General features: G+C 38.8%; 2 protein-coding genes across 7 annotated transcripts in view; one reads left to right on the forward strand and one right to left on the reverse strand.

The window, feature by feature from the left end:
* Window positions 1–12,199, forward strand: part of PTPN2 (protein tyrosine phosphatase non-receptor type 2) — a 30,474-nt gene extending 18,275 nt beyond the window's left edge. The window contains exons 6-10 of one of the 6 annotated variants that reach the window (XM_015617337.3): window positions 855–1,064; window positions 2,441–2,599; window positions 5,024–5,214; window positions 6,748–6,849; window positions 11,380–11,741. In XM_015617337.3, the coding sequence (XP_015472823.1) occupies window positions 855–1,064; window positions 2,441–2,599; window positions 5,024–5,214; window positions 6,748–6,849; window positions 11,380–11,401 (684 nt within the window). In that variant the 3' untranslated portion in view covers window positions 11,402–11,741. Of the gene's footprint in view, window positions 1–854; window positions 1,065–2,440; window positions 2,600–5,023; window positions 5,215–6,747; window positions 10,704–11,379 lie in introns of those variants that run through there. The other 5 variants (XM_033512202.1, XR_004496052.1, XM_015617338.3 and 2 more) reach the window with 5 other exon arrangements.
* A 3,245-nt stretch (window positions 12,200–15,444) lies between these two features.
* PSMG2 (proteasome assembly chaperone 2) lies at window positions 15,445–22,648 on the reverse strand. The gene is made up of 7 exons (XM_015617342.3): window positions 22,494–22,648; window positions 20,715–20,886; window positions 19,875–19,933; window positions 18,924–19,042; window positions 17,458–17,631; window positions 16,129–16,249; window positions 15,445–15,791 (listed from the first exon to the last, which is right to left on the reverse strand). The coding sequence occupies exons 1-7, from the start codon at window positions 22,560–22,562 to the stop codon at window positions 15,699–15,701; spliced, it is 807 nt and encodes a 268-aa protein (XP_015472828.1). The 5' UTR covers window positions 22,563–22,648; the 3' UTR covers window positions 15,445–15,698.
* Between the last annotated feature and the right edge of the window lies 1 nt (window position 22,649).

Here is a 22,649-nt window from a genome sequence, read left to right on the forward strand (position 1 = left end):
ATAAATTATAACTGAATTAATTAAAAATTAAATTACCTAATTAATAAATTATAAAAAAAATAACATTTCTAAAATGCCTGAGCTAAAATCAGTGATCATTTTGTCTCAGAATCACCATGGCAAGGAGTAGCATTTAACAGCAGGTCTGAAGTGAGTTCCATGAAAATATGATCCAAATTTCATAAACATACTCTCTTGCTGTTATTGCAGTACTTGCGGTTATTTGGTTGTGTTAGGAGAGGAACTCTAACAGAGCGGTTCTAAAGCAGCTGTATGATTTTGGAATTCTCCTTTTTTTACTTAAAAAAGATAAAAGATGTCCAGTGGAAGTCTTGCTAGGCATCCTGCTGTATGGGTTTTATAGCCTTTTCCAGGAAGGAACGCTTCCTGCTCCTCTCAATAATGTGGTTAGTATAAAGGAGATGTAATACCTCTTGGCATTAAAACTTGCTCTAAGCAAGAATGCAGTGTGTACAATGCTGACATGGGTTTTTTCAGTCATGTTAATTCTAGCTGCCTAGTAACTGCTGTCACCCATTGAACTGCGTTATTGGTAGACAAAGATATTTGTGAGTAAGTAGTAAAGCAAACCAAACATAATACTGGAAGTTTGAGAAGAAGAAAAAATAATGCATGTGGTAATAATTGCCAAGGAGAAAATTACCAACTCAGATATAACTGCTTCAGTGTGCACTGTTGGTTGTCATCCAGCTTAAAGCAAGTTACTGGGATGTTTGTCTTAATGGGAGGTTTAAAATAGAAAATAGTTGTTGATGGAGACTGGGGAAATGTGCGCTAACTGAGCTAAAGAATAATGCTTTTTAGTTCTAGTGCTTATTTGTTTTCACTTCTAGAGTGGCGAGTCCAGGATGATCTCTCATTTTCATTATACTACATGGCCAGACTTTGGAGTTCCTGAATCCCCAGCTTCGTTCCTGAACTTCCTGTTTAAAGTCAGAGAATCTGGTTCATTGAGTCCCGAACACGGACCTGCGGTAGTTCACTGCAGTGCGGGGATAGGACGTTCCGGCACATTTTCGTTAGTAGATACTTGTCTTGTTCTGGTAAGTGTTTGCATTTTCTCTGTCGCCCCTTCCCTTCTCCTGACACCCTGCCAGCCTTCCCGATATGGGCTTTTTGGTCAGAAGGCTTTAAAAACATTGAAGTTAATGACATTCCTGTGGAAACTTAATTTAAGACATCATGCTTTTTTTTCATCTCATATTTTGATGGCAAAATCACAGCTCTTGAAATGCATTTACAAATCCCCCTTGAAATACCCCAGGACTACTATATATTCTCAAAGCTTCCTGGAAAGTAAATTGTAAACAATCTTTTCTTTTTATGTAAGATGTGCTTAGAAAGGTTGAGGATTGATTGGTTTTTTTAATATGATACAAGCTGGTGAATATATATTGATATGATTGAATCTACAAGTCTTTTTCTCCAGAGCCCTTTTCTTAACCATGGAGAAAAATCGTTATTGTTACCTGAACTAGGATGAGAACTCAGGATTGCCTCTGATTTTCCTGCAGTGTGTAATGGAGGATGGTGCAGAATTTCCCCTGCTGTACAGCTCTCTGGGTAGTGGGGCTTGGCAGCCAGTTCCAGTGCCACATGGATATATAGATTTTTTGCATAATCTCTTAATTGCTCATGACATGAGTGAACCTTGAATGTTAAATAGTATTTTAAATAAATTAAAATTTTTGTTGGACTTGAAAGTCCAGACACAGAGTTTTCTCTTTGTGCTTGGTAATAGTGAAAAGGACAGCACAGGTTTAACTGAAAAAGGATTTCAGTTAAATTACGAGAGACATTTTCTGGTTTGGTTAGACCCTCTCAATTTATTTCTTGTTGGGCTTTTTACTTCAGTTTTTCTTTGGTTTTATGCATTTTGAAAAACACAGGGGTATATGTTGATGCAAATGTACTTCAAAAACACCCTGCAAATGTAATGTGGGGACAAACATGTGCATTGCTTTGGTTTGGGGTTCTGCTTTAAATAAGGAAAAAGAGAGAAAAATAAGATGTATTTCTGCCATAGTCAGTCAGTCTGAATTGCTATTCTATTCAGAAGCAGTAGGTAATACTACTTTACAGCTCTGATTCTTATAGTCCTATTTCAAAGTTCAAATACAAGCCTGAATAAAATTGAGGATATCTAAATGTCTTAATTTTATGACTTAATATTAGGGTACTAATTTATTTGTTTAACATATGATCCTTGATTTGTTCATAGTAAGTTTTCATTAGATGTTTTTTATTTTTCCTTCAAAAACTAATTTGAAATTATTTAAGATGTTAATCTTCCATATGACTAATGAAGCATAATACAGAGAAATTAATTTTTAGATTGAATTTTATAACTAATTTTTACTTGTAATTATTTTTTAAATACCATGACACTTTTCAATGTAATGTAATTCTTGCTTTACAGATGGAGAAAAAAGACCCATTTTCTGTAGATATTAAGAAGGTATTACTGGATATGAGAAAATATCGAATGGGACTTATTCAGACTCCTGATCAACTAAGATTTTCATATATGGCTGTAATAGAAGGAGCAAAATTCATAATGGGGGATTCAACTATACAGGTAAATGTTTAGCTCCATGTATTTGAACAGCAGATTGCAACAGTAGTAAAAAATAAGCTCCAGATTATTCTAAAACATGTAATTCTGTGGGATTTAAATAATTAGCTTTTTTCAGTAGATGCCTAGGAGGTATCAAAGAGTATATGTTCAGTGCCTTCCATCAAACTAAACTTCTAACCCTGTGTGTATATATCCCCTTTTAGATAAAATATAAAAATAATTTGTCTGTCCAAATGTTCTTTTTTAAAAAAAAGTTCAGTTGATGTTTTTAATACTAAAAAGGGAAAGTAATGCCCAGTATAACTTTGAAGATAGCATTAGAATTTCTTGATATTTGATATTTTCCTAGTAGGTAAGTTGTCTGATGCTACAGATAATATTTAAAGTCGCCTTGTTTCTTCATAGCCTTTAAAATTTGTGTAACCGCTAGTACAATCTAGCCAAATATAATGACTTTGGGTGCAAAGAGATTACCAAATCTCACTGTTTAATCAGTGTGGCTTGCAAACATAACAGGTTACAGCTTTGTTAAGTGGTTGGAGCTAGGTGGGAGGAAGAACTGGAAGGAGAGGCTTTGAAACACATTTAATTCTGCTTTCATATGTTAGGGCTTTTTTAATTTGTTGATTCCTTAAAATCACAAATAGAGCAGATAAGCTAAAACACATTTCCTTTCTTTGTGGTATTGGTAGCAGTCTGATACTTCCCTTTAACAAATGTTTCTTGACTTGCTGTGTAAACAAATAATTTTACACAACTGCTAGTCAACACCTAGATAGCGTGCTGCTGGTCTGACACCTGTGCCATATGTCTAGAAGACTTCATGATTCATCCTAATGCTAACAGCAGTTTAGTCTCTTCATTTGTGGAAGCTGTTTCTGGTGGTATGAGGTATTGTGTCCAGTAATATTTTTCTGCTTTGTTTTTTTTTTTTAAAGCCATGCTCCAAATCAAGCAGCTCTGGTTTCCACACTTACTGATCTAGGTCACAGGACTTTTTACTTCTGGATACAAGGGAGCATTGTCAGCTCAGAATACTGCTTGTCACGTTCAAGTGTGTTATTTATTCATAGTAAGAGAATGCCTAGGAAGGCACTCTTCTCATTTGTTCTCTTTTTCTTGTTATGATTGTTCAGGTATCTTACTTAAATCACTATTTCCTGCAGTGCAGGCATTTGTCCTGGTGCTTCTCTCTTTAGGCCTCAGCATTATGTGCAGAAAATCAATGGGCAGTGCTCAAAAAGCATATTTCTCCTTTCAAGGTCAGCTAGATAATTTCTTTTCCATAAGGAACGGTTGTACTCTTCAGAGTGTGAGAGGTATTCACTTCTCTCTGCTAGTGATGGAGAGGGCCTGAGGTTATTGAACACCTGTCTTATTTAACATTAGCCAGAATGTTCATCTCTGATGTGTCCTTGGATTTTGGAAATCGGTAAACTGTGCAAACACAACTTGTGCTTGCAGCGGAGGAGTCAGTTCATTGTTAGAACTCATTTTGCGAGCTGTCCATTTATAAGTAGCTGGTTTTTATATCATTCTCTGAGTTTGATATTTAGTTTAGACCAGCACTCCACAGTCTGGAGTCTATTACTAGTTTTGGTAAGATTCAATTTTCAGTTCATCTACCTTACCACAGACTTACAAGTAACTGATTTTTTTTCCTTCAAGGTATTCTGTGTCTTTATAGGCATTGGCTGATTTGTGTGAGAAAAGAAGAGATTGTTTTTTAGGGCTGATTATTTTCCTTCCCATGCACTATTCTTCATGAAATTTTGTTCTAGCAAGTCCTTCAGACTATTTATCATTAGGACAGTTACCCATTAGGACAGAGATCTATCAAATCAGGTTTGCTTCCAATTTCTTTTTTTCCATCTCATTTCAGATTACTTCCCAAAACAAGGTGAATAACTGTTTTATGATGCAGTAGATTTCTGGGCTTATGCGCCACTAGGTGAAATAGTAGGCTATGACTTGGGTATAGATAACTTTTTGTTAAATTTTCCCAGTTGTCTCTATTTAGGCAGTTCTTTTATAAAAGGTCCTGTTGTATTTTGAAGCCGTAAAAGGTAAGAGCACAGCACAGGCCTGTAGCAAGTAGAGGGAGGTGGGAAGTGCTGGACAGTGCAGGATTTGATAAGACAGGATGCTTCCTAATTGTGGAGCTGCTGTGGCCAGTACATTCCCTGAAGGTAGAGGCCTCATGCCTTTGCAGTGGCACCATCCTGGAAAAATAGAAAAAGGGCTCATTGATGATTGCTGGAGAAGACATATGCTGACCTAACTTTATTTCTTCATCTAGCACTTTTTCTCTTGATCCGGTAGTTCCTTTAATCTACTTATGTGACTGTTCTTTTGGAAGACGTCCTGGCAAGGGGGCCCTTTAATATTAGGGGAATGTTTGAAATATGTTCTCCTTATTTTCAGAAACGATGGAAGGAGCTCTCTAAGGAGGACCAAGCGCCAAGTTCCGAGCAGTCTCCTCCACACCCAATCAAAGTAACCACAGAGAAGTACAATGGGAACAGCATAGGCCTGGAGAACAAAGATCAGATGGAGAAAATAAACACTGACCTGTCCACTAAAGTTCAAGATATCACAGATGGGAACATTGAAAAGTAGGCAAGATAAAGAAACTTTTAAAAGGCAGATACACTCTCTCAAAAGGCTGAACTATTATCTGCTTTTCTTACTGTAAAAAACATTCAAGATCTTTCTGCAGTAGCAAGGGAGAACAGGTGGTATTTGACTGACTTATTTAATGATTTTAAAAATACCATCTCAATGATTCCTTGTGATATGGTTTTACTGTTCAGGAATCAAAAGAAGGAAAGCAAATGTCTCCAACTGAAGCAGCTAGGCCTCACACTTTGAATGCATTTTCTTAACAGATTGTCAGTGAACTTCACTGTGAAGTGTGAATGAGGTCCTAAAATTGTCCAGCATAATTTCATGCTGATTTTTAAATACAATGCTAACTTATGTTTCAAAAAATAATGGTTCCTCAGAAATGCAAAGGTTTTATCACATATGGCTTTCCGTGTAGTGGTTGAAGTTGTATCATTGGAGTCATGTATGTTCCAGCCTCTGCTCATGTTAAATCTACCTTCTGTGAGTAGGTTCCTGTGGTTTAGCTGTGTCAGGTGAATTTGCCTTTTTCTTAGGAGTGCTGATGCCTCAGCTGGGACTGAGCACTGTGTCAGCTGGGCCTTCCCACGTGTGGGTTGCCAAATGTTGATCCATAGCCGGAAATCCAGAAACTGGGTCAGGGCTGTGCCAAGTTGAGCCATGTGGTGCACAGAAGGAGGCAGGGTCTGTCCCAAAGGGCTGCAGACTGAGATGAAACACAGCAGTTTAGTGTAGCTAGGCTGGAATTCCAGAATAACAACTGGCTCACCAAATGCCCCAATGAGTTTCTTTCTGTCTCCATGAGTGTTTTGAGAGAGAATGACAGCAATTCTGAAGATGTTTGACGGAGCCTCTCACAAGAAGGAGTGAGGGTATGGGTATGTGTTAGAAGTCAGTCAGAGTTGGTTTTTGTGTCAGTTATGCTGGCTTAGAGATTGTGAGGGCACTTCTGGAGACACAAATGACAAGGTTGTCCTGTTAATGTAACACAGAGAATTCGGGTTTTTTGTGTGTCCTATATCAAGATCTGGTTTGCATCCTGAGATGAGTACTATTAAACCTGCACGGAGCTGTGAGTCGGGGTTGGAGTCAGTGTATTGTTGACACTGGTGTGAACTCTGCAGTGGAGGCACCTGTTTAAATACTGTGACACTTGCATGTGGTACCTGGCATTGCATATAAAGGCAGCCTCCACACAAAACATCTCAGCCACCAAATGAGGTCACAGATGAGTGAAAGACTCAGATAATTTAACTAATTTTGTTCTCTGTCAAACTCGTAGCTGAAGTACCACGTACATCTGTCCTTTACTTATTTGTGGGGCTTCAGTTTCTGAAACTCTCTACGTCAAGGATAATAATATTAAAAGATAATAAAAGATTGCTTGGTTCGGATTTTATATACTGCTGCCATATGCTATTGCTGGTTAACTATTGGGAGTGTTGGAAAGAGGTTTGTTTTAAGATTATAATAGCCTTTTTTCCCATTCTTCAGTGTAAGATTCACCTTTTTTTCTTTTTAAGTTCTGTACGAAAACGACTGCGGGAGGATAGAAGAGCAAACACAGCACAGAAGCTGCAGCAGATGAAGCAGAAGCTAAATGAGACTGAAAGAAAAAGAAAAAGGTGGTTATACTGGAAACCTATTCTCACTAAGATTGGGTTTGGTACACTGATTTTAGTTGGTGCTTATTCTTGCTGGAAAATGTATTTTCAAGAACATTCCTTGTAAGTGAACAGTAAGTGTGACTGCTCCAACAGCTGATTTTGCTGGAAGGTAATGATTAGGGGTGTGACTTTAAGCATAAACTCCTTATTCCTGGAATGGGTACAGACTGTTACATACAATAGAGAAGTGATGTAAACTTGATCTCATGTTGACATCTCAGGACTTTCCAATGCAGGTACTTAGAAAAGCGAACCGCTGCCCCCCACAGAATTGATGTTTTTTGTTTAATATGAGCAGGTACAAACTTGCTGCAACTGTTCATACACTTTTTAAAATGGTGTTCTGCTAGATCTTGAACAAATGCTGAACCATGGAGGTTTAGCTACTGAAGGCTGTCTGGATTTAAATTTACATGCCTGACATAAGCAATAAACAGTGTTGTATCATTTACATTATTAATGCAAAGAAGTTATCCTTAAATATGTGTAATGTGTAATGTACTAGTGACATGAACATAAACATTTTATATTCTTACAATGTAGGATAAATATATTTTATAACTACATATTTAATCTTTTTGTAGTTCACTGTACTTTTAAAAACTCAGTTTGTACAGATTTCTGACCAAAAGAATTTCATTTTGAAACTAAATGTTATTATAATTTGTGCATGAAAAGAATAGTGCAACCATTCCCCATATTTGACTCTCCAGTTTGAAATGAGCAGCTAGGGGTCTGATGGAGCACTTGGCAATTTCTACTCTGTTAATTTGCATTCCTTATTTATTTTTTATAGTTTTCATTATTTAAGTAAGACTTGGATTTTTTTTAAGGCTTTTGAGAACTTAGCCCCCCACTGAAAGTCATACTGTTGATTAATGTATTCAGACTTCAGCTACTGTTTGAAGGCCAACACTGTTCAAGTTACATTCCATTAAATGTAAAACATAATGTTTTGTGTGTCTATAGATTTTAATTGCTAGAAAGAACAAAAAGAATTAATCAGTAATAGTTGTAGAAAACACATCAAAGGAAACGGCAGTTGGAATTCCAAGGGTGGCTCTAACAGAAAAGAAATGTAGGTAGTGTTCTGCCTTACCCGGTGTTTTCAGCAGTATGGGCCACTTTGGTAGCTTCACAAAGTCTAGAACTGTTTTTCAAGTTCCCCAGCACTATATTAGAGACATTCTAGCAAAACACTTGATGACTAATATTTTGGGAGTATCTGCTACAGCCCCTTTAAAATTATTGAGCACTCTCTTTCCATTACTTGGGACACTTTCTAAATAGTAATTCAACACGAACCACTTTCTGCCCTTTAAATTACCTTTAAATACAGAGATGGTATATGGCTGAATGTAGTTTCTTGTTCAAGCTGGGAACTAGTAATTTGTAGGATTGGGTTGTACTTTGAAACAGGAATTTTATTTATTCAAGCATTGCCTTGTTGGGGTAACTTCAGAGAAGTTCTATTTTCTCCTTCCATTTCCTAAGCTTGGTTGTTTTCTGTTGGTGTGGGGTCTTGGGGGTTTTCTTCCACCCCCTCCCCCATTTTGTAAAGCACTTTTTGGATTTACTGCTGAAAAATACTCAAAAGAGCTGGATGATTATTTGCTCCTTATTCAAAGGAATTGATTTCAAAATTTTCCAGTATGTCCAAGCTTGCTAGTCACTTATGAGGCATGGGGCTCAATTACTCTGACATTTACTACACAAAGCTAAGTACAGTTTACTCTGTCAAATTCTCATTTCACAATAGCTGATACTATTCTGGACTATGTTGTTTGTATAGTAAACAAAAGCTGAAGAGTCCAGATGAGGAAAATAAGTGTAGTTTCATGGAGTACTGGATTCAGGAAGTTGTGCATCAGTAGAACAAGACAATTTGTTCCATGGTATTGCTGACCAACTGTGCAGCTTGAATAGCAAAATGACTGCTGGGACAGCTGACTGTTGGACATAGCACAGGCAGGCAGGCAGCTCGTGTATTTTAAGACATTTCACAATTTTTGCAACCACAGTAACTTTCAGCCAGCAAGAAGACTGTCAAAAGATTTTTTTTCTTTTAAATTGAGGACAGGTTTTTCAGCATCAGCTGTAACTGATAGTAGGTGTAAATGTATGTGCCTTATAAAGATATTTTGGTTATGGAAAAATGCATGGAATGTAATTTAAATGCTTTTGTAACAGAAATATTCCAGATTTTATTCTAGATACTTAAAAGCAGCTAAGGAAAAAGTGCAGATGAAACTTGGACTGATACCACACTGTCATTTATTGCCCTTCTTTTGGCATGAGGAGGATTTCCTGGGCTACCAGTATCCTACAGGCACTGAGCTTTAACTGCAGCTTGTCAAGTTGTCACTTGATTTTTTTTTTTCTTGATTCCATCTTCTAAATCCTGGCTTTTCAGTTTTCTTGATCCTGAGTAAGCATTCCTCAGTTCAGGGTGGGGCAGGGCAGGGGGCAGCCAATTCAGATCACCTCACACTCTGTTACCTTCTTGATGCAATAAAGCAGGACTTGCACATTCAGCAGTTGTTCTGTAGAAGTTTGGTTCTGTGATTGCAAGTACCTTGGGAGTCTTAACTGTTAAGAATTTAAGGAGGATGAACCAGTACAAGCCTTGGACAAAACTATTTTGAACAGTGAATTGTTCGTGATAGTATGAGAATAGTAAGGAAAATCAAATGATTGGTCTCTTTGTACATTCCAGGAAATAATTTGGATAAAAATCTTTCTGGTCCATCACAAACCCTTAAAACCCAAAATCTGGAGGATTGCTTTCCTTGCTGCACACTAAGCCCTTGTGATACTTTATTGTTCTGGAGGATTTAAATTTGCAGCAGTTTTGCACAGCTTGGATGTTAAATAGGAACAAATATGGGCCAAAATGAAGAACTGTTGATCCCAGTCACCTCTATCATAGGAAATGCTTAACGGGTGAAATTGAAGGACATGCCTTCTGACCCCTCCTTGATTTCTGGCAAACTGCTGGCTGGTCCCATGCTACTTCTAAAATGTCATTGGGCTCAATTCAGAATGTTACTGTGTTGGTTTTTCCTCTCTTCTCTGGAAATGCATCAGTCAGAATATTTGATGCATAGTGGGCATCTCTGATTAAACAATGTTTGACTCTCAGATGAACACTTATGTACAAATCATGCACATTTTCATAAAAAAATACGTAGCAAACATTTGGACCTCCACTGCAAGGGGTTTGCAAGATTGGAATTAATCCTCTAGGTTTCTTATTTGTGTTCTTGGTGCAGGGACAGTCCACTTAGTGACGGTACATCTGTATTTTCCTTGAAATGTATTAAGTAAAATAATTTAATTCAGTGTGAAATAGCAATTTGGAAAAAAACTCTGGATTTGTTATGGAAGTGAGATGTTGCCAGTGAAATGTGGCTTATTCTGTTAAACCTCGAGTACTATGGTTTACTGACATCAGTTTATGTCCCCCTGAAAAGGGAAGAGGCGTAAATGTGTATGCATGTATGTGTGACTGGTTCATGCAGGCGATGAAAAAGTCTGGTTAGCTTTATGTTTAATGAATGTAAACCAAATTATTTAGTTTGCTGTTTGGCATTATAGTAAAACCTGAGACACTTGAGGACTGCACGAGAAACTAAATTAAAAATGACAAAAGAGGAAGTCTTCTGCAGGGCCGAGTGGCTTAAGCCAGAGGACGGTATTTGCAAAGGTGACATGATACACAGTAGTCTTCCTGGGCCTTTTTGTTTGCCCCCAAAGTTTTAAGTCAGTCTTTCATTTTTATGTACAAAAAATAAAACATGTTCAAAATTGCATTTCTGTCTGAGTCTTTATTTAAATTGGAAGGATAAATACTTGGAAGCCCTCTTTCAATGTGTCATAACTGGTGGAGGAAAGCTGCTTTATGAATCAGCGTAGTGCTTGCAGAACTCAGACGCATTTTACCTGTAGTAGCTTGGGGACGTGGTGCTGTGAACACCAAGGTCTTTTTCTGTAGACTCTGGGAGTAGAGCCTTCCCTTGCCTAAGAACAAAATGTCTAGTGCTGGGGTGTCTTTTTCAGTACAGGAAATGTTCTTCCTAGAAACAGTTACTTTTGAGCTGCTGTAGCAGAATTTGCCGCCAGAGCTGTGAGAGGTGATGTGTCTTGAGATGTATCCTGCTACAGTCCCTCTGAGGCCCAAGGAGACTTCTGCAGTGATTGTAGTTACATGTGTGAGGAAGTGGTTTGCTGGACTGAGACCTGTACTTGAGACTCTCCAGCAAGGATGTGCCTTGTACTGTAACATTGAAATATGTTCTGGAAAAGCAACGACTTTCCAAGAGTAGTTGATCAGAGGCAGTAGTTGCTGCAGGGAACACATGAGAAGCTGTTTGGTGTTGACAGTGAGCTGCAAACCCGCTGTCAGTTCTTAGCTCTTCTTTTTGTTGTTGTTTTTTATCCCCGTACTCTGTACTGAATCGGTGACTTTCTTTTGGTTGTATGTCGCAGGCCGAGACTGACTGACACCTAAGCCTTCGAGACTTGTGAATATTCTGCAGCTATAAACTGCAAATTATTGACATGCAAAGCGAGACATGACCCCCCTCTTCGGGAACAAAAAGTGAGGTCTGTTAAGTACCAAGAAGACCTCAGTTATCTGTTTACAGCGTAAACTGCACCGAGGGGATGAAGACCACCAGCAGCATGTGCCACTTTGCAAAACAAAATAATATGCCATCTTTTGTTTTTATAATGCCTGTATTAATGTAGAAAGATGTAAAACAAATAAATTAGGAAGTATTTTGTTTTGTACTGCCATTCTTATTGTATTTTTATACTTTTTGGCAGCATTAAATATTTTTTTAAATTGATGATGTGCTGTTGTGTGCGCGTTATGTTAGGGAGAACCTGTTAAGAGTGTGTGTTGTGGAAAAAGAAGGCCTTAAGGTTTCCTGCTACCTGTCTTAACTGGAAAATGGTAAAATTATTAGAGTGTGCTTTATGCAAGTATTTTCATTAATGCTAAGTACTGTAGTTTGATTTAGGAGGAACTCTTGCACATTTCTTTTTGTAATACACCACTCAGAATATTTGTTAATCTGACCAGTCGGTTTGGTAATCCTTTTTGTTTGCTATAAAATATGCACAAAATGTTCAGAGTAACTTTGTGACAGGAAAGTGTTCTGTTGGTGATGCTTTAAAGGGAGGAAAGAGGGAGAACCTTGCCTCTCTTGACCCATGATTGTGCGTAGTTAACAGGAGCTGAGGAACAAAAACAAAGCGCACAAAAGTCAATGGTGTCTGTAATTAAACAGGTTTTGGATTGTGCCATTGCTGTGTGTTCTATGTACAGTATTTTCCTTCATGTCTCCCACATTCTGTCAGTGTTCTCCTTGACATAGTCAGGATGGATTGGAAATGGGTAAGGCAGAGTGCTGCTTAAAGGAGTTCTTCCAATGAGGCCAGGAGGGTTTTCAGCCCTGTGCTTTCTGTAACAGAGCTGATCTCAATTCTGCATTTGTTCTCTGATGGTTTCAGATAAACCTTAACTCACAGAACTCTATATAATTTTCTGTAACTGTCTAAACCGGCATGTGGTGATGTTCTACATGGAATTTGCACCTTGCATATTTTTAACAGGTTTTTGTACAAGTCATATAGTTACTGAAAGTGAAGTGTGGAAGAGGAGGAAATCTAGGCCAACTCAGACAGTTTTTGCTAAAAAAGGCAGCAGCCTGAAATTTTACCAAACTTGGTCTTGAGGCCCATTCATGAAAGCAGTCATATTCAGAGTTGTGTTGAACTTGAAGGGGAAGCCAAAGCACGGGAGTACTTAATGCTATTACTTGAGCTAAAGACACACTTGACACCATCCTGAAATAGTCTAAATTGCCAGTCTAGTTGGTCCAAATTTTTTTTTTCTTTACATGATTACCACTGTTCTGAGCCTATGCTGAAGGAAAAAACAACATTGTGACTTGATTCAGATTTAATTTTCAAGATGGTGCAGCTGTGAAACTAGGAGTGTTTATAGCAAGGGATCAAGCTCTGCCAAAACCACTGCAACAAACCCTGCTATTGTTGATTACAGGAACAGGGCCTGTTTATACCACTTGGGGCATCTTTGGATAAAGCTCTCAGCTATTCATGCCTTTTACCCTTAGCTATGGTTTAGATTTTCATTATTTTCAGAGCTGTGAGTAAGCATACAGTGCATGACTACTAGAAATGTGCCTGTGCCTTATTCTACCTGCTGCTATGACATACAACTAGTTTATCTTGTGGGGCGTAGCCAGCTGAGTATCCTAATAAAAATGCTGATTGTCCTTAGTTTTTACATCGTTTTCAGCTACTGAGATGCTGGAATAAAGTTGATGTCAGCCAACTTGATGAACTGGCAAAGTAGATCAAGGTAGAATAGTTCCAAAACCAGGGTGTTGTTGGGTTTTGTTGAGTGCTGTCTTGTGACAGGAGAAGTTTTGCTTTCAGACCTGTGTACTTGTGTGGTTATTTCTACACAGGCCCCATTTCATGACTACTGTTGGGAAAGTATTTTAAAAAGTGAAGGAAGGGGAGAGGAAGGACCAAGTGAGTGTGTCTTTGTAACCTTTAAAGAAGTGAGGTTAAAGTGATCAGACTTGTGAAAGGGTTTTTTTTCCAAATGAACAAGCTGTGATTTACTGACTGCCATTTTATTTCCCCATGCTCAAGGGCAGTGTTGCAGAGGTGTTTTTACTTTTGCTAGTCATCTGAACAGCACAGCAGAGGTGCAGGCTTGTCCTGCAGGAAAGTTTTAATGTGTGCAGGGGCTGCGCTTGCCTGTCCCGGGCAGTGGAGGCAGGAGTGGCTCAGGGCCAAGGGCAGCACCGCCCGCAGAACTGCCGGCCTTGGAGAAGCTGCGTCCTTGTTCTTCTCACAAGAATCTGACTGCCCTCTACCTTCTTCACAGGGAATAGGAAAGCCCTGAGGATTTTCTCTTTCAGAAAGTATTCCCAGTGTTCTTTTCCCTTCTCAAGGTTTTGCTCTTGAGGAGGTAGTGAACATCTATGACTCACTTAAGGAAAGCATTGTGAAGCAAAGAACACCCCGTTCATTGCTTCTGTCTGGTCCTTCAGTCCCTCAAGACTTAATTTGCTCTCCTGCTCTGTATACACTTCGTAGTCACTTGGCTTAATTTGAATATGGTTATTTTTCCAACTAGCTTTAGGCTTACCAGACTTGCCTTGTGCTGCACATGGCCTTTTGTTTCATTCCCTGACTGCATCTGCATTTTGACTTGCCAGCTTACCAGTCTGGATACCTGTGGGAATTCCTAAAAATGTATTTTGGTTAATTCTCATGTCTCAACTCTAAAATTGACCATCCATGATCTGAAGTTGTTTTTAAATCAGCTGTGACAAAGCACTTCTAAAAGGTCAAAATTGAACACATAGCTAAATGCTATAGTGCAGCAAGTACCATGACAAACACTGAACACGTGAACTGTCCATCACACAACTGCTGTCTCAGACTAAGCCTGTAAAATGCACAGACACCAGACTGCCTGATAACAGGCAAGGTTCCCTGATTTCTTTCTATTTCAGAGCACTGTATTAATGTTCAATCTAGAAGGCTCATTGACCTAGAAAGCTTTTGTTTCAGCATCTTAGCAGCTTCTGAAAATGGAACAGAAGCCTGGAAAAGAGAGGGCTCAGGGTTAACCTAATTGTGGCCTCCCAGTTCCCAGAGGGACCCTACAAGAGATCTGGAGGAGGACTTTTTACAAGGGCATGTAGTGAAAGTATAAAGGGAAGTGGTTTCAAACTAAGAGTAGGTTTAGGAAAATGGCAAAATTATTAAGAGTGTGCTTTATGCAAGTATTTTCATTAATGCTAAGTATTGTAGTTTGATTTAGGAGGAACTATTGCACATTTCTTTTGTAATACACCACTCAGAATATTTGTTAACCTGACCAGTCGGTTTGGTAATCCTTTTTGTTTGCTATAAAATATGCACAAAATGTTCAGAGTAACTTTGTGACTGGAAAGTGTTCTGTTGGTGATGCTTTAAAGGGAGGAAACAGGGAAAACCTCTTAGATTTTAGGAAGAAATTTTTTACTGTAAGGTAGTGAGGCACTGGCTCAAGTTGCCAACTGAGAAAAGTTGTAAATGCCACACCCCTGGAAGTGTTTAAGACCAGGTTGGCTGGGGCTCTGAGCAACCCAGTCTAGTGGAGCGTGTCCTTGCCTACAGCAGTGGGGTTGGAACTAGAGGATCTTCAGGATCCCTTCTAACACACACTGTTCTACGAATCTATGCAGACAGAAAAGACAGAACAGGCTGTTAACACTGCTTGCAGTATCCCTAGTTGAAGCTACCACAACAGCATTGGGAAAAGAAGGCAAAACCAGATCACTTCGGACTTTCACTTACCTCACCAGGAAGTCTTGAAAAAAAAGTTAAGACCCACAGATGATGTGAAAGTGGAGGGTTTTATCTTCCAAGAAAATCCATGCCTACATATCACTCAGTTCTCAGTGGCATTAAAAAGGAGCACCTTAAGCTTCTCCATGGCAGTAACACTTAACCAGGGAAAATGGTTTCTTAAAAAATATTTTATTAGAAAAAACTTCCAACCAAAGTCACTCAATAAACAACTGTACAAAACATATTTCTTTGGTGAGTTTGTGAAAGTTACCTTAATTTCTTTAACTACCCACATACACAAAAGAATTTTTTCTTAAATAAAGCATTTATGTAGACACCAAAGCAAGCTCCTGCTCCTTGGCAATTACTGTGTGATCACCACCTCAAGGGACACCTGCAACTCACCGCGAGTTCAGAGCTGATCAGAAGAGGGCAGGTGGGAGACCATTGCCAAAAAGTAAGCGCCAAGAACTCGGTATCTTCCACTGTGAAGAAGGATCTGTGGAATTGTTGCTCTGCAACAAACCCAGAATAATTAAGTTTTAAGTAGTAATGATGTAACTGGTATTAAAATAATGGGCAGCAGTACAAGTGTCAGTGTCATGGTGGGTTGCTTTAGAGAAAGGCACTGGAAGACAAAACTCCATCAAACCTTTGCACAATTTTTGCCCACACCTGTCAAACAAAAGAACTGGTGTTCAGATTTGTTTTTTCAGGTGGGGAAACTCCCAGTGAGATTTTAATACAATTATATATTTTATTTGGCCAAAATGAACCCATCTAGACTGAAGAAAAATGAAAATAATGGATATAAAATATGAAAGCAAGAACTTTGGATCAAACAATACTTACTTCACTTTTAATTAGCTGGAGCCATTCATTAAGATAGTTAACAAGAACAAATGCGTCAGGGATGTTGTCTCCTTCTGAGCAAAATTTCAGAAGAACTGCCATTTGGATTCCCTCTGAACAGCTGCAACAAAATGAGCATGCATTTATATTTTGTTTTTCAATCCACAACAATTGTATTTATGTATTAAGAGCAGCAATAATATGCATATATCTTGTGAAAAGCCAAAACTGAAAAGGAAAAATGTATGGAAATATATATATATATATTTTCCTCTTCAGATTTCCTTGATTGCATTTTCACACTTCATGCTCTTTTGCTTAGTCTTGAATTTGTTCTTTAATTTTCTTTTACTTTGCAAGGCAGGAATCCTACATCTTGCAAGAGTATTCAGGCCTTTAACATATTTAGTTTGCATTTTTTTGCTGGTGAGGTGCTTATACACATCCTTTGATACAATCACTCCTTATCTTTCTGTATATTTTAAACCAGTAGTTTTGCAGGCTGTGTATCACTACTTCACTCAGAATATTCTCATTTTTTAATTGAGATATTAAGATGGTTATTTTAAATTTTTTTACCTCAAGTCCTGGCAGGTCTTTTCTCTTGCAATTGTATATTGTTTCCATACTGAAGTCAGTATAAAGGTAAGCATGGCATTAGTAACTTTGCTGCTGTTGAATGCAACAGTGCGGTCAGTTGTCAAAAGTAATAATTAAAAAATAAAAGTCAATTTTCCAACTGGCACAACCCATTTTTTGCAGAACCACACAGTTGTGCTATAAATGGGTATTAGTTTCTAAAATTTAAAAACTCAGCTTTCAGCACAACTTCTGATGTGTGCACCTTTTAACAAAACTCCCACATCTAATTTTTTGGCTGGCCCTGAAATCTTAACTCATTCACAGTGTTTAGAATTGTTTGTGGGTTTTTGGGATTTTCTGTATAACTGACATTGGAACTATTTGCCTCAGGAAACAGTTTTAGTTAAAGTAGCACAGGTACAGGAATTCTGCATACAAATTTTGGTTTGGATAATATCAGATATTAGATTGATTGTGATAATAAATGTAAATTTAGACTTCATTATTTTTCTTTAGCCTATTCACTTATACTTTTATCTTACTCTAACTTTATGATCCAGGACTCCCTATCTCTCTTCCTCTTAATTATGGGCCTGACTTGGAAGAAATTATTTTCCTATAAAGCCCTGTTCTACAAAAAGGAATTTTCCTGTAACATAGCAGTTTATAAAATAAAGTACTAAAGTACCCAAGTACTAAAAAAAAAGATTTCTGGTATCTTTCTATGCTTATCTTTAGGCAACTCACCTCTCAGTAAATAATAGTTTTGTGATGCCACCTCCAGGTATATGCAGAACTTTGTCTGTATCACTTATTCCAGGGTAAGCTGCTACTTTTTCCATTTCTTTCCAGTTTAGCTCCTTCATGCGGCTTCCAACTGCTTTCTCCAGATCAGGTGTGAGCAGGTAGCGCAGTGGTGTCCTAGAAACAAGTCAAGGATGTATTCAGTCTGCCAAGGAAGGACACTGCCCCAGTTATCACTTGTGGCAGACAGAAGATGCAAGCACTGAGGACCTCACACCTGCAGGGAAGAACTGCTCCAACATTCTCTCCCTCTTCAGATCAAAGTTAGAAAGTAAGTCTGTGGCCTCAAAACTGTACAAACTACTCAACTTCCTTTCACAAATAGAACTTAGGTACCCTTTTAGAGGCTCAAATAACTGGAAAGTGCCAAATGCCTAAGCACTGCTTATGGGGGGACTGCTTATGGTCGTTAAAATAATCTACAAATAAATTGTGCTTTTTCTTCCTTCAGATCGAAGTGATTAATTCAAAATCTGTCAGGGTAAACTTAGACTCACCATGGTACAGTATTTTTAGTAACCTCACACTACTAATACATTCAGACTTTAGTCAAGTTAAAAGTATTTTCTGAATGCACTACCCTCACTCGTAGTAAATCTGCTATAAGGCAGTTGTTCTGTGGTGCTGAGGGAGCTTGGAGGGTTTAAATCACAACTTATGACTTAGACCTCATCAAATAACCATCAGTCCCTCTCATTTTATTCCATGTTAGCTGGCCATCCTGCAATTGTATGGATCTACCGCTATATCTGGGACATGCATAGGCCTAAACCTCCTTTGAGGCCCTATACATTTACAGAGTCTGAAGATAACAATTGCAGAAATACTGATTTTATTTGTTTCTCATTAAATCACCAATTATGATGTCATCAATCATCAAGACATGCCTGGTTTTTGGATGGGTAATAGATAGTAAAAAAATTGCAACCTTGCAGTTGCCTCCCCACAAATAGTAACTGGTTACCTCCTATTAAAAAAAAAAATAAAAAAAATGACAACTTGCTGTATCAAAGAAAACCTTTCAAACACAGAATTATGACAGAGATGTCAGAAATGAACCAACATTGCAATCAACTTTTAAAAATCTAACCTTTGACCTGTATGTCAGCAGTTAATCCCTCACATTGCTTGCAGCCACAAGAAGTTAAAACTGAGGCAATGCAGGGCAAGTGCAATTTACTCACAGCTTTTCATTTGATCAGTACTTTTGACACTAGTAACCCAGAAAATTCAGAGACTAATACTGTATAACATCATGTTATAACAGCATACTAACCATTTTATTACCTATGTACACATGCAAGCAAAAGCAGCCTGCCAAAAGTACTCATTTCATGGATGCAGAGGGAAATAGGTCAGTCGAGAACACCCAGAAACATCAGTTAGGTCTTCTAAGGACACAAACATACCCCAGAAGCTGCTCATCATCACGCTGGTACGCATGGCTGCTAGACAGAAGGACAACCCTGGCATATTTGCTGCTCTTCACCCAAGAAAGCAGGGTTTCACAGAATGGCCTGTACTTGTTCTTTATGCAAAGACACAGAAAAAGAAGTAAAACATTTACTGTGTCCTTAACAATACTAGGTGTTATATATAATGTTTAGCAGTGATGTAAATTATTCTTCATATCCACTTAGTCTTCAGCCACAGATAAATTATTAGGAAGCAGAGAACTGCCCTAGTTGTTTACTTAAGCAAAAAAATATGTAGAATTATAAGAATTATCAAGACCACGTCAACAACAACAGTACCACCTGGTTTTTGTGCCGTTAATAGCAAAGGAAAAAGCTTTAGAGCAAGATGGGTTGGCAGAATCAAGCAGTATTTTTCCACACTTTAAACTGCTAAAATACTGTACCACAATTTTTTTTTTTCTGTCATGCCATTCTGCTTATTTTAAATTACAGCTAATTACAGACCAGTTAATGAGCAATATTAAATTCCTAATTTTTACCAAACGCAGTTAAAATGAATATAGACTCCTATGAAATAATTAAATTGGCATGACACACACACAAAAAAAATAAAGCTGTTACAAAGAACACACAAAACAATAAATGTAAAGGAAAAAAAGAACAAACTATCAAAACCCAGACCATTTTCCTATTTTCTTGACTCCTATTAACTTAGGAGATATTTACACTAAAATTTACCAACACAGGCAGCTGTTGTGGGGCTTGGAAAAACAAAAGCAAGGCCTCAGCCCTCAGTGAATGCAGAAATCAGTAAAACTGTACCAACTGCAGAAGGTGTTACAGCATGAAGTAGAAAAATAATTTTGCCAGACCACTTAATATTTGCCAGCAGAACTATTCAAACCAAACAGTGAAGTAAGAACAATCAATGAACATACATACCTTTATAAAAGGTGACCTGATCTGCAGAACTACAAGTTTCTTTGAAGGTAAGGAGTACACTACAAGAAGAAATTAACTCTTGTTAAGCAGAAACTGAGAAAGAGATCTGGGTTTGAACATATCAAGAATTACCTCATTTACAAACCAGGATAATAAACCTTTCAGCTATCAATTCATACAAGAAAGCCTGATAACATACACTGTTAAAAACACATATTTCTGTGCATTGTATTTTCATCAGACTTAGTTTCAGTTATACTAAATTCAAGGATTGAATTATGAAGTATATATGAAGGTTTGCCTCCTGTAATGATGCAGATAATGTATGCATCTTTGCAAAGATTGACAGATTATTCTGAGATTTCTGTGATTTAAGAGGGTAAAAAAATAAATACAATGATCAATATAGGGAAATAAACTAAGAATTTGTAGGGGGAGTGGGAGAAACATTACACAGGGAAAAAGGTATGTAGGAAGGAAGAAGAGTGGATAAGTATCCTTCTATATCAGAAATTAAACTTGTATTCTAATAATTTATTTTATGTATGTGCACACTTGATAGTGCTTTGGATTAACACCACAGAGAGTTTTGGCTGCGCTGCAATATGGCTCAAATTCAACATTTCTTACTGGTTACAAATGTCAAATTCGTTTTCCAAAATAACAATAGCAACAGTTTCCTCTGTGAAGTGTAAATATGTTCCTATCTATAGGTTTCTGCAGCTGTTATTACTGACCTTAATTTAAGCACATCAGCAAAACTTAACAACAACAAAAACGTAAATGTGATATTCTTGCATCTTATGCCCCCTGCAAATACCTTCAGCATTCAATACCCACCTTCAGCATTTATACTCAGCTCTGTTGAATTTTCCTCTGCTGTTGCATATGGGTTATTTCCAACCATTGGCACCAGGCAATCGGTGTAGAAGTAACCAACTTTAGTCATGTCAAGTGTGGAAATCACCAGATCTATTGCCAACTGACCAACATTTCCCACGGACACTGCTGGCTGAAGTAACAACAAACCAAATTACAGTGTGCTTTATGGACAGCATAAGGTGCTCTTCAAATAGTGAAAGCTTAAATTCCTTAAAATCTGGTCAAACATGATTTCTAAAAGTGGCTGCTCATCCTCTGGCAAAGGTGACTATTTCCTACCAGAAGAATTGGTAAATACAGGATTTGGTCCCTGTCTGACAAAAAACATCCCGGCCACTTCTGTGAATAATCCTGTCTCACTGTACACTGAAAGGACAGCTTGGAAACTTACCTCCTTCCCCACATTTTTGGATTGAGAGAAGGTAAAAGCCACTCAAGCAACTGATGTGAGACTGGCAAACCTCACTTGATGCCCAAATGCAGCGCTGGTATTACATATTAAGCCTCTAAATCTCAGACTGACCCATAGACAAGAGTAGGTTGTTTTTCATTTTTTTAAGGATGAAAATTATAAGGGTGCCCTTACATTAATTTCATAGGAATTGCTGTGTGTTAGTATCAAAGGGGCCAGATACTGACCTAATATACTGACCTAATATGATGGTACAGAAAGTCAAGAGTCTGTGTCCTTCCAAAGAAACTATTACATAGACAACCATAAAGGGCTCGGTTGCTTTCCTTTAATTTATAATCAAATCTAAGAATTGTAGCTGCTGCCCACTGCGGAAAGACACCGTATTTGAGGCTGACAGAAGGTGAAGGAGTCCGCGGCAGCACTGGGTGCCCCCCCGCCCTGGCTGGTACCCAGCTCCCCGTCAGTCCCACGCGAGGAGCGCGGCAGTGATGTGTTTCCTGCTGCTTGTCAGCTGACCGGGAATGACTTCCTGCGCAGCCTGCACAGTCATCCCGGGCTGTGCAGCCCTCCCTGGGAAGCGATGGGCTTCCCTGCCCCTAACTCGGCAAGGGGAGAAATGCCGGCTTTTGCCCCTCCGCAGCCTGCGCTGGAGCTCTCGCCCCACACTAACATCGAGCACGTGACCTGATATCACACCATGTGTGAAGGCGATAAAAACACTTCCTAAAACAATCCTAATCCGAGATGTAAATGTAGCAGAATGATTTTTTTTTTTTTTTTACATAGTAAACATTTATATATCGCATCGAAATGAAAAAAATCCCAAGCTTTTATTGCAGTGGCAACCCAGGGGTGCTGCAAATCCAGTAAAAACACATAGGGCGCATGGATTTTTAGAGCAACGGCATATAGCTATAGCTCTGAAATAGCATATAGCTGTTGCTTTAAAATAAAACATAGCTGTTGCGGCTCAGCACGGATCGTCTTGACAGAGAGAAACACGGGGTTCTGAGGAGAGAAGCTGACAGAAATGGAGAAGACCGAGCTAAGCTCTGCTGCAGACAGAGCCCTCCAGACGCTCATTTCCTCGGCAGAACACCCCACAGATTCCACGCACACCGCCTGCCCTGCGACTTCTCCGTTTATCCCACGGCCAATTGCCCAGGGATGGCCCTCGGGCAGGGCAGGGAGAGACACCAGAGCCCCCCGTGTCCCGTCCTGTCCCACAGGAGCGGAGCGGAGCCCACAGCACAGGGACCGGGGACAGCGACCCCTCAAACCCACCGAGGGCGGGGGAAAGGGGAAGCAGGAGCGTGACTCACCATAAGCAGAGTGAAGCCTTTAAAGTCGGGGGCGGCAGAGCCCCCGCCGCGGTCGCATGGAATGAACATGCCGGCCTGGAAGGGAGGAGGGAAGCAGGCAGTGAAGAAAGGAAGGAAGCAAGGAAGGAAAGGAGGAGGGAGGTAAGGAAGGAAGGA

Source organism: Parus major, chromosome 2 (assembly GCF_001522545.3).
Source record: "Parus major isolate Abel chromosome 2, Parus_major1.1, whole genome shotgun sequence".
NCBI lineage: Eukaryota > Metazoa > Chordata > Aves > Passeriformes > Paridae > Parus > Parus major.